The sequence below is a fragment of the Scyliorhinus torazame genome, chromosome 19 (genome assembly GCF_047496885.1).
Source record: "Scyliorhinus torazame isolate Kashiwa2021f chromosome 19, sScyTor2.1, whole genome shotgun sequence".
Taxonomy (NCBI): Eukaryota; Metazoa; Chordata; class Chondrichthyes; order Carcharhiniformes; family Scyliorhinidae; genus Scyliorhinus; species Scyliorhinus torazame.
In genome coordinates, this window is record NC_092725.1 from 67158583 (window position 1) to 67170616 (window position 12034).

The 12034-nt window shown below is 44.7% G+C and overlaps 1 protein-coding gene across 1 annotated transcript in view; it reads right to left on the reverse strand.

Annotated features, from left to right (window-relative positions):
• Positions 1-12034, reverse strand: part of LOC140396185 (ADP-ribosylation factor-like protein 8B-A) — a 133268-nt gene that overhangs the window by 11154 nt on the left and 110080 nt on the right. The window contains exons 5-6 of the mRNA XM_072484449.1: positions 8492-8559; positions 7419-7489 (exon numbers count right to left, since the gene is read on the reverse strand). Of these exons, the coding sequence (XP_072340550.1) occupies positions 7419-7489; positions 8492-8559 (139 nt within the window). The remainder of the gene's footprint in view (positions 1-7418; positions 7490-8491; positions 8560-12034) is intronic.

Genomic DNA, 12034 nt, shown 5'->3' on the forward strand with positions numbered 1-12034 from the left:
TGTAAGTGCACCCACAATGCTGTTAGGAAGGGAGTTCCAGGATTTTGGTTCAGTAATAGTGAACAAAAAGTGATATAGTTCCACGTCAGGTTGCTGTGTAGCTCGGAGGGAATTTTGATGATGGTGTTCCCCTGCATTTGCTGCCTTTGTCCTTCTAGGTGGTAGTGGTTGTGGATTTGGAAGTTGCTATTGAAGGAGCCTTGGTGAGTTGCTGCAGTGCTTCTTGCAGATGGTATACACTGCTGCTACTATGTATCAGTGGCTAAGGGAGTAAATGCTTAAAGTGTTGGATGGAGTGTCAATCAAGCAGTCTGCTTTGTCCTGGGTGGTGTCAAGCTTATTGAGTGTTGTTGCAGTTCCACTCAACCAGGCAACTAGATAGTATTCGATTTCACTGTTGACTCATGCCTTTTGGATGGTAGAGTCAGGAGGTGAGTTACTCGCCTAGAATTCCCAACTGCTGATTTGCCCTTGTAGCCACAGTATTTATATGGCTAGTCCAGTTCAGTTTCTGGTCAATTGTAACTCCAAGGATATTGATATCGGGGGGATTCAGCAATGCCATTGAATATCAAGGTGAGATGGTTGGAGCCTGTCATTGTCTGGCACTTGTTTGACACATATGTTACTTGAATATTACATTCTGTGCCCTTGCTACCCTCAGTGCTTCTTCCAAGTGATGTTCAACATAGAGGAATACTGATTTACCAGCTGAGAAGGGCTGGTAATCAGCTGGAGATTACCATGCCCACATTTAAGACGTCAAAAATTTTTCTTTCAATTGTTACAGGGTGGATTCACCGCCACCCACCCGCAGTGACGGGGCTCCAAATCCGGCTGAGAACGGAACGTCAAACCCCTCCTATCTATCTCAGAGAACCACTCTCATCTCAGAGAACCACTCCCATCTCAGAGAACTCCCCCATAACAAGGACCCTCTCCCCATAGTCGGGACCCTTCCCTCATAGCAGGAACCCCCCCCCCCCCCATAGTAGGGATGCCCTCCCCAGCCTACAGCAGGAACACTGCCCATAGCAAGAACACCCCTCATATTACAGACGCCTATATCAAAGACCCCCTGCCTCATTAGAATTCCCCCGTCCTCATCTTTTTTTAATAATCTTAATTGTCACAAGTAGCTTACATTAACACTGCAATGAAGTTATTGTGAAAAGCCCCTAGTCGCCACATTCCAGCGCCTGTTCGAGGCAGGGAGGGAAAATTCAGAATGACCAAATTACCTAACAGCACGTCTTTCGGGCCTTGTGAGAGGAAATCGGAGCACCAAGAGGAAACCCACGCAGACATAGGGAGAATGTGCATACTCCACACAGGCAGTAACCCAAGCCGGGAATCGAACCTGGGACCCTGGAACAATAAAGCAACAGTGCTACCTACTGTGCTACCATGCTGTCCATCTCAGAGACCCCCATTAGTCACCCCTGGCCTAGAAGCTAAAGAGCAGTCCAGGCAGAAACAGTGAAAAATCACTCATTGTTTTTTCGCTTACCAGCACCTTACACCTGCTGCCTCAGACAGAATCCTGAAAGCAGAAACTGTTACTTCATAGAAAGCCAGAACACATCGCAAGGTTTTGAACCCCCTCAGATACTTTGGGTTTTGCGGCTTCTATTCACTTTCAAAGATAAATAGCTTTTAATAGGCTGTAACTTACAGGGTAATAGCTTCCGAACAGCCAGTTGTCTGGATTATTTCTTTTCATTTCCCTACATGCTTGAATGCATTTCAAGTACCCTACCTTGAAGCTAACCACAATGTTTATAAATATCTAGGAGATAAGTGCTTTCACTTCTTATTTTTCTCAGCAGAAAGCACTTACTTCACATGGTAAGGACCTATCAATCATAGTTATTTCTGCCTGGACTGCTCTTTAGCTTCCAGATAGGGGTGACTAATGGATGGGGTCTCGGATATGAGGGTTGTCTCCGATATAAGGGGGGGTCTCTGATTTATGGTGGGGTTTCTAATATATTGAGGGTGTCTGATATATTGGGGGGTCTCTGACATATGGGGGTTCGCTGTTAGGGGTCTGATGGGGGGGGGGTCTATGTTGGATGTCTGATGGGGAGGGGTCGAGTCACCTTCATGTGTGCATGCTTTGAGGCGTGACCGACAATTCCCGTGGTGTTGAGCAGTAGTATGCCCTACTTGTCAGTGGGGTTGGGGGAGAAAAGTGGGCCAGCTGTTGGACCCCTGCACCGAGCCGCTCTCAACAAAATGACGGCCTGATAGCAGGATTCTGAAAGGAATCCGCAAGCTCCCTGCCATGCATACATTTGCATGGCAAGGGAGAGTGAATCATTCCTGGGCACCACTCCTAATGCCAACACAGACCAGGAACAAGTCTGCTCTAGCGAAAAAACATGGAGCATGATTCTCCGATTGCTGACGCCGAAATCGCGTTAGGCAATCGGCCAGAGAATCCATTTTAACGCTGGAATCGGGGGCAGTGCCATTTTTCTGATGCTTCGCCCCCTCAAAAACACCGTTCTCAAGGAGTACACCGCAGGTCGTCGGGACGGCCTCAGGATGTCACCTGAGACCCTCCCACAATGCTCCGCGCACGATGGGCTGAGTCCCCGACAGTGTGGGACACGTGTCCTCACAACATTCGGGGACCTTGTATGGCGGTTGCGGACTGTCCAGCGCCGCCACAGTCGGGGGGGGGGGGGGGGGAGCCATTCCGCTGGCAGCGGGGGGGCTTTGGCTGGGGGACTGGTGGTGTGTGGTCCGGGGGTGGTGAGGAGGATTACAGGGGGGCAGTTTTTGTCAGACCGGGTCCGCACGCGGCACGGCTTCTAGCCCCCCACCGGGGGGGGAGGATCGGTGCCGACATTCTGGTCTTAAGACCAGACGGATCCTGCGGACATAGCCGCAGAATTGGAGAATCCAGCCCATAGTCCCCCAAACGGAAAATCCTACCCTACATTCCTATCTTTCCTCAGTTCTGTTGACGAGTCATTGGCCTGTGTTTCTCATCGTTGATGCTTCCCGACCTGCTGAGGATTGCCAGCATTATCCTTGTTTGTTTCAGATTTCCAGCATTGCAGCATTTTGCTTTTATCTCAGCATACTTCACTTTGCGTGGTCTTCAGTCCCAGCTCTAAATGTTCCACCCTATTCTTCAGTGACATTTTAGAATATGCAGAATCTACGTATTACAGATCTAGATATAAAACCATAAGCCTGTTTGTGCATTCATTTGGCTCTGTCTGTAGTTTGGTCTTTAAACTCTTGCAGTTCACTAACTTGGAGTTCTGTTCTTGGACGCCATTCACCACTGCTGTCATACTTTACGTTTTCCCTCTTTCAGCTGAAACGCGATGACTCGGCAAAACATTTTCAGCCGGTTATGAATATGCTCATTGAAATCCAACTTCTTGTTCACTGCTCTTTCCTGTGTATTGTCACTGGTCGCCTAGAGGGATTTCATTGTTGCTACAAAGGGAAAATGAAGCTTGGGGAGGGGGGGTGGGGGAAGTATCGCTGAACTGAAGAGGCCTTTTCATTTTGCTAACGCTGCACAAACGTGCTTCAGCCCATGTGAATTAAAATAATCCAAGGGCTGTACAAAGGCTCCATTTAATTAGTTTACTACGATAATGAATGTGTGTCTCCAGGCACTGCACATAGAAAGCTTTAATGTTCTGTTCAATTTTGGACAGGATTTTTTTTTGGTAGAGAGTCTTTAAACAGGGAAAGCCAGTGGCACAGTGGTTAGCACTGCTGCCTCACAGTGCCAAGGACTGGGGTTCTATTCTGGCCTTGGGTGATTGTGTGGAATTTGCACGTCCTCCCCTTGTCTGTGTGGGTTTCCTCCGGGTGCTACGGTTTCCTCCCACAGTCCAAGGATGTGCAAGTTAGGTGGATTGGCCAGGCTAAATTGCCCATCAGTTTCAAAAGATGCGCAGGTTAGTTGGATTAGCCATGCTAAATTTCTCCTTGGTGTCCAGAGGTTAGGCGGGGTTATGGGGAAAAGGTGGGGCATGGGCCGAGGTAGGGTTCTTTTTTCAGAGGGTTGGTGCATTCGATGGGCTGAATGGCCTCCTTCTGCACTGTAGGGATTCCATGATTCTATGAAATGGAAGGACATGAAAATAGCAAATTTGCAGGATTATGTGGAGCCATTTCTCGTCACAAAAATACCAAAATGTAAGCATGAGATTTAAACATTTATAAGGTTCAATAATTTTCCAATTCACAACAAGGAATGCCATCTCAGTCTGTTGTGCAAGAGATCCTGATTGTTGCAATTAACTTAAACATTGGCATAAATCTTACTCCAAATCTTACTCCTAACACACTAGTTGCTAAAAGTGAGATAGTAGGAAGACAGAGGAGGAAATATTAATATAATCATTCCAGGGGTGTATAACAGCAATTTTGCACAGGAAATAAAAATATACTGCGGACCCTGGAAATCTGAAATAAAAACAGAAAATGCTAGATAAACTCAACAGGTCTGGCAGAATCTGCGGAGAGAGGAACAGAGTTAACGTTCTTTTTCTCCGCGGATTCTGTTCAATCCTTCCTCAGATACCACAGCTAAAGCAGAGATGTATGGGTACAAGCCTGGATCACATGGCTGAGGCACCATAAACACTTGAAGCATTCTATAAATTTTAATGATCATTTGTCAAAGTTTTAATTTGTGTGCATTCACTTGTGGTAACCTATTAATTGATCACTGCCTGTTGCAACATTTGTGAAATGATCAAGCCAAAAGGGAGTTTTTACACACATCATAATAAATTGTCCTTGTTGGTACGAACTCAGGAAGGATGCCAGTTTTTCCCATTTACTTTTGCCCATCAAAATGTAGCATTGAGAGGCAAACATAAGCACAATATTGTATTTCATTTTTACTATTGTCGAATCCAATGGAAGAGACACAGGAATGCCCGGTGGGATAGGAACTGACAACGATTTATTATGTTATACACAATTATTACAAAAGCAACAATCCTCTCCCTTATGGGCCACCCTCCCCAACTTGCACCCAGATGGGGATATTTATACTGAGAGGTTCCCCCCTTGTTAAGGGGAAACGCCACCCCAATTACTGGGGAAGTTCAGGGGAATCGTATTGAGCATAGTCCTTGGCCCCTCCAAGGGTTCGTAACACCTATGATCAGCAGAACATCTGAAAATTAAGATAGTAAACAAAATAAGAATAAAATGCAATGGCACCACAGTGGCACAGTGGTTAGCACTGCTGCCTCACAGCGCCAGAGACCCGGGTTCAATTCCAGCCTTGACCATGTGGAGTTTGTATGTTCTCCCCATGTCTGTGTGGGTTTCCTCCGGGTTCTCCAGTTTTCTCTCACAGTCCAAAGATGTGCAGGTTAGGTGGGTTGACCATGCTAAATTGCCCCTTTGTGTCCAAAGATGTGCAGGTTAGGTTAAAGGGTTATTGGGATAGGGTGGTGGAATGAGCATGGGTGGAGTGCTCTTTCAGAGGGTCGGTGCAGTCTCAAAGGGCCAAAAGGCCTCCTTTTGCACTGTAGGGATTCTATGATTGATAAAGTAACAGTCCTATTTCATTGTAATATCTACCATTTCCATCAGTTGGCACTTAATGTGAAAATGCAATGTTACTGAGCAGCAATAACTTGTATTAATATATATCTAGTAAATATATATAAAAGCAAATTACTGTGGATGCTGGAATCTGAAAGGGAAAATGCTGGAAAATCTCAGCAGGTCTGGCAGCATCTGTCGGGAGAGAAAAGAGCTAATGTTTTGAGTCCAGATGACCTTTTGTCAAAGCTCATGGTGCCTCAGCTTTGACAAAGGGTCATCTGGACTCGAAACGTTCGCTCTTTTCTCTCCTTACAGATGCTGCCAGACCTGCTGAGATTTCCCAGCATTTTCTCTTTAGTTATGGAGGAAAAACTTCCCAAAGGAGTTCACAGGCACATAATCAGCCAAAGGTGATACTGCGCCAAAGGAGGAGATATTACCTATGGTGACCAAAAGCTTGGCGATAGCGATGGTGCTAAGGAGAGTCTTAAGAGGAGTAGGTTAGAGAGCTTTAGAGAAGGAACTACAGAGCCTCGGGCATAGACGACTGATAACATAGCTGTCAATGGATAGATGGGGAAGGGGGAGGGGCGAGTATAGGGATCAGAGAAACCAAGACTTATTGACAGAATTGGAGATTGGCAAGTTTTTAAAGTATGCTAATGAGAATTATAAATGCGATATTGGGGCCAAGACCTAATGGAAGTCAGCGAGAATGACGGTGCTAAGCTCATAGCACCTGCTGCAGACTAGGATGTGGGCAGGAAAGTTTTGGATAAGCTGACAATACAGAGTCTGGATAATAGGAAGATGGCGTGGGGAGCATCGGTATATTGGGACCTGGAGGTGACCAAGGCCTGGGTTACGGTTTCATTAGCAGATGGGTTCTTGAGTCATCGGAAGCAGGCAATGTTACAAACATGGAAGTAAGGCGTATTTGTGCCAGGGTACATGGAAACAGAAGCTCATTAAATAGGATGCCAAGTTTGCAAACCAGGAAGCAGCAATGGGCTGAATGAAAAGGACATGGAGTTTGGTGTGAGGACCAAAAACAATGGTTCAAATTTCCCAATGTTGGACGAGAAGAAACAGAAATAGAAGAGAAAGTAGTGAAGAGTGTGGTTTCAGGGCAAGGGTGAGGGCATGCAGAGGTGAACGAAGATAAAGCAGTAGAGACTGTTGAACAAATGGCCACAATGTTCATGACACAGAAGGCAATAAGCTCCTTACTCTTGTAGATGAGCATAGAGGGAGTAGAGAATGGGAGTTGGAGGCGGGGTGGTGATTTTCAGCCCTTCCCTCCACCGGGAATATTCACATGCCCCCCTCACCTCCCTCCCTGGAGTCAGTACTTAGCTTTGCACCCCCGGGAGATCCCCTTGACTGATTGACATTTTTCCAAACCTGTTGTAAACCTCGCTGTCATGCTGGCAATGTGCCCCCCCCCCCCCCCCACCTCACACATCCCCGTGGGGGCTTTATTTCTGTGATGATTTGGGCCCCCTTCCAGTCTCTGTGGCGCCGGTTCTATCGGGGCCCCGCCGCACCACAGAGCTGCTCAAATTCTGGACTAAACATTTTTTACCCCCCCCAGAGGCTCAAATTCTGGACTAAATACTTGGACAGCTACACGCCAGGTTTCATTTCAATCAGAGCCTGGCACTATGTAAAATATGGTAAAACCCCCCCGCAGGGACGTAGTTTTGATTTTTAAAATGTCAAAAAGTTCCAGAAGCAGTACAAAAGTTGAACAGAGCAAAGCGAATGTTTCTTTCAGTATAATTAGTAATATTGTATCTGAGTGAGAATATTACTAGATGGAGCTGTCTATGGTGCTGAAGTTTCAATTCAAATACAGAACCAGATGCACTTACCAATGTTATCCTTCTCTTTGCAGGACACTGAATAACAACAGATTTCTCGATCCTGGATAGCAGATAGGTTCCTACAAGAGTAAAGATATGCAGATCACAGTATTTCAATATTAACTACAATGGCTTCTACTTCACACCACAGTTACAGAATCCAGCAATACAAAATAAAACACTGCAGATGCTGGAAATCAAAAAGAACAGAATAGGCTGTAGAAGCTCAGCAGATCAGACAGCATCTGTGGAGAGAAACAGGGTTAATGTCTCAGGTCGATGGGAAGAACTCGTGCAAGCTGCTGGAATGGATACTATTGTCTAGATCTTCCATGGGAGATATGCTCTCAGAATGCCTAGTTCCTCAATTGTCTATTTTGTTTTTAAGAAACCTTCTGTGGCCAGACCTGCAAGGATGGTACCCTAGACTTGCCTCAACCAACCTCTGATAATGGCCTGCTGTGCTTCAAAGAAGGGCACTTATTATAACGCCACTATTCCCAGTCAGAATGGATAACATTTGGCAATTCACCCATCAATTTAGCCTGGAAACAACAGTGCAATAAATGACTGGGACTGACTTTGCGCACATTATTTGTATTATGTAATTATTCTCCATTTACTGCATTTCATTGTAGAAATGACCCTGCCTTTATTGAGAGATGTTGGTGCAGTTTGAGTCATTTATTTGCAATAGCTCAATAAGGTTTTTTCAATTACCCTGTAGACTTGTTTGCTGTGGCGTGCTGTTTAAATAGACTTGGTTTGCTGCACAAATAGATTTTGTTTGCTTTAAAATGGACTATGTACAACTCATTGGGTGACACAGAGTTGTCGACAGACTCTCTACTTGACAGAGGCCAGGGAGCCTGCTTAAAACATGCAATATAGCTTTATCTCAGAAATGTCAACAGGGATTTGGGATGGGTGAAACCCAGCTCTGACCAAGAGTTCAGACAAAATGAAAATATTTCAATCTCTTGTGTAAAGAAGGTGTGAGATTATGTTAAGCAAATCCAGAACATTTACAAATATGCATACTCCATACCTTAATATAGCAAAGAAAAAAAATAATGCCTTACATTTTTTCAATCAGTTGTTTCTCATCCAAGGCATTAGGAAGGTCTCTCTTATTTCCCAAGACTAACACCTATATTAAAAAAACACACAAGTTGATTAATTTAAATGAAGAACTTCAGTCTTCAAAGTTTCATTGATTTTCCTTTTCAAAGAGGTTTTGCTAATTTTGATAACCAAACTCATCTTTACACAGAAACCATTTTGCAATTTTAATAATTCCTGTCTAATTCAGGTAAATGTGCAGTATCGTAAAAGCCGGTATAAAAGCTTGTGTTTGAGAAGGAGATGACGACGCTTACAATAAAAAAAACTGGAAGCAGTTGGGATCACTTCCACCACCCAAAATAAAATCCTTTGATCATTTTGCTGAATCGGAAACTAGGAGCTTGTTCAGTACCTTGCCCAATAGCTCAGTAATGTTAATCTATCTGCAAAAATCTCTATTGATACTAAACTACTGATACTCTACTAAATGTAGCAGAGAGAGGAGAAAGTGCACTGGTCTCAGCAAGAATGATGGGATATAAATCACTTTGCTTTGCCAATGGCAAGTGTCCTTTATGAGGTCAGCAGTCCCAGGTCGAATGGACCACTGCACAATTCCAGAGATACGTTTTGACAATGGTTGGAGTCTCTCTTAGTTCACCCTTAAAATTAGTTAGAAAAATTCGCATTGACATATTTGGTGTTCTGTTTCTCATCTGTGCTTCCCCACAAAATCCTCTGTAGGCTCTGGATTAGTTTCCATGGGTAGAATTTTAAGGATGGAAGGCGCTCAGTAATCCTTGAGTCATCAGGTAATGTGGTACCTCTCACACTTGGAAGCCAACTGCCATTTAACGCTCACTTGAGCATTGATTGTCAGTGGGCGGGAAGGAAGTTCTGCCCTGGAGAGCTGTCAGCCAATTAATCAGATTGGTCGCTAGCTCTCCAGCCCTGCCAGGTGCAGCACTGCAGTGGCCAGAAAAGATACTGAAGCGCTCTGCCTGGAACTAAGTCTTGGGGTCCTTGAAAAAGTAAATTCCGGGGTTCCTGTGGGTGAGAGGGTAGAGGATTCCCTGAGGGTGGGGTGGGGAACAGTGATCGTGGTGTTGGGGTAATACCAGGGGTGGCATGGAGAGCCACAGGAGAGGGGGCCCCAAACCTGAAGGGGCCTACAGATTAAGACGCCAACCCCCTTCCTTCCCACCTGAGGTGGAGAAAACTTTACTACCTTGTTTCCACCCTACTCGCATCCGTTTCCACCAAACTAGAATGATGGCCACTTAAGGGCCTGAATAGGTTAAAGGGTGGGTTTCCTACTCGAGGCCCTGCCCACCAAAGCATGATATTGCATGTGGGTTGGGGCAGGCAAGGTCCCAGGAGGAATACGTGCCTATTCAATATTTCACTTCCCTCACCCCCCACCTCAGAACCCGCCTTAGGAGGTGTAAAATTCTGCCCCATATTTATGCGAGAAATACAAAGTTGTGAGCCAGGCTTGGTATGGTCAAAACCATCCAGTTTGTTTCTTAGTAATAGAGCTTCTAGCAATGTCATCCAGCCACGGCCACCGTGATTAGCTGAATCTGAGCTTCCCTCTTTGTACGGTGGTGGATGGAATTTTGCCAATTCATCAGTCAATGAGGGCTACGGTTGTAAGTCTACACACCACAAGTACATGGGATGCGGCATTCCAACTTTAATATTCTGTGCCAGAATTTGGAAATGACATTATGTTGGTATTGAAATTTAGCAGTAACTGAACCAATTTCTTTCTCAATTCAGAGTAAAGAGATGAATGAACACCATAGAAAATGCAATTCGATCAGGTAAACATGCAATCATAGTGCTCACGTTGCAACAATTCCATCTCTTGCAGAATATTAACAAAGGTATAACCATGTAGACTCCTCAGTGCCATTTGAAGCTATTGACCAGGATGAGATGTACGTCAGCGTTCTGCAGTCCTCCAGTAAGAGTATCCCTGCAACTCAGCCCATAATAAAGTCACCTTGAATTATTTAGTTGTAATAACAGATGTCCGGTACAGCAGGTATGAGCTCAAGGTTCGTGAACAATTACTAAGGGATTAGCCCAGCACCTGTTTATTAAGCAATTCCTGCAATTATATCCTTTTGCAAATATTGATACTTTTAATTCATGTAGACTTTAGCATTTGTGTTTGGTGTGGAAACAGGGGCAGGTATGCAAGTCACACTAGTGTGTGGGGAGGGGTGTCTTTATTTCACATAGACTTTAGTATTTGTGTTTGGCACGGAAACAGAAAGATATGCAAGTCACAACGGTGTGTGTGTGTGTGTGTGTGTGCGCGTGTGTGCATGTATGTGTGGAGGGGAGGGGGGGGTGGTCAACATTTTAAAACTTTGGCCCAATATGGATACCAAGTCAATGTTGCACTCATTACACCCAACAGAAGAGAGTTGGGAGGCGCAAATTATTCTCAGATTTCGGCCCCCTTCAAACGTTACCATTACTAAGCACCATTCCGTGGGTTCACCCATTCCAGCTGGTGCTCCTTCAGCTGGCTGCTGCCTCCTTGCCTCGCAAATCAGCTTTTCTTTTAAAAAAAAAAAATGGAAATACTCTACGGCGAATCCGGGTTCGAATCCCGGCCCTGGGTCACTGTCCGTGTGGAGTTTGCATATTCTCCCCGTGTCTGTGTGGGTTTCACCCCCACATCCCAAAAAATGGGCAGGTTAGGTGGTTTGGCCACACTAAATTACCCCTCATTTGAAAAAAAAATAATTGGGTACTCCAAATTAAAATAAAAGGAAACACTTGCCTTTTCATGAATGGTTTCCAGCAGTCCCTTTAAACACCAAGAATAAAGTCAATCAACACTGAGCACAACAGGGACTTATGACTCTACCCACTTGCATGTTACAAACATCTGCTTCTACCAGAGGTGCTTTTCTCAGATTTAAATAAGATTCTGGATGGTTTGGGGCAAGATTTTATTTCCTTCCTCCGGAGTATGTTTTTGAGATTGAGACAAGCCGGATAGATAAGATCAGCTCAGAGAACAACTGCATTATAATAATTGTTCCAAAACCTCCACTTTAACAGAAACAAAAGCTGACAGCAACTTGAAACAGATCCTACAAAAGGTTGTGCAGTGGCAAGTAATCAATTTTCTGAGGTTCTCTCATGTCTACTTGCTATTTCCACTGCTCAATGTCAGAAATAATTGAATAATAATTATCTCTCAAAACTGAACCATTTGTCAGTGACTGAATTTAAACGATGGGACACGAGAGAATCTTTTTCTCTCAGAGGGTTGAGAGTCTCTGGAAGTCTCTTGCCTCAAATGGCAGTGGACACAGAACTAGATAGATTCTTGACTAACAACAGGGTAAGGTTATTGGGGGCAGGCAGGAATAGGGGGGCTGAGGTTACAATCAGACCCTCCATGATCTTATTGAATGGCGGAGCAGGCTTTAGTGGCAGAGTGACCTACTCCTGTACCTAATCTATATCCTCATATACAAATTTTGCTTGCTCATTTCTAACCACAGCAATGGCACAATAAGGTACCAGAAAAT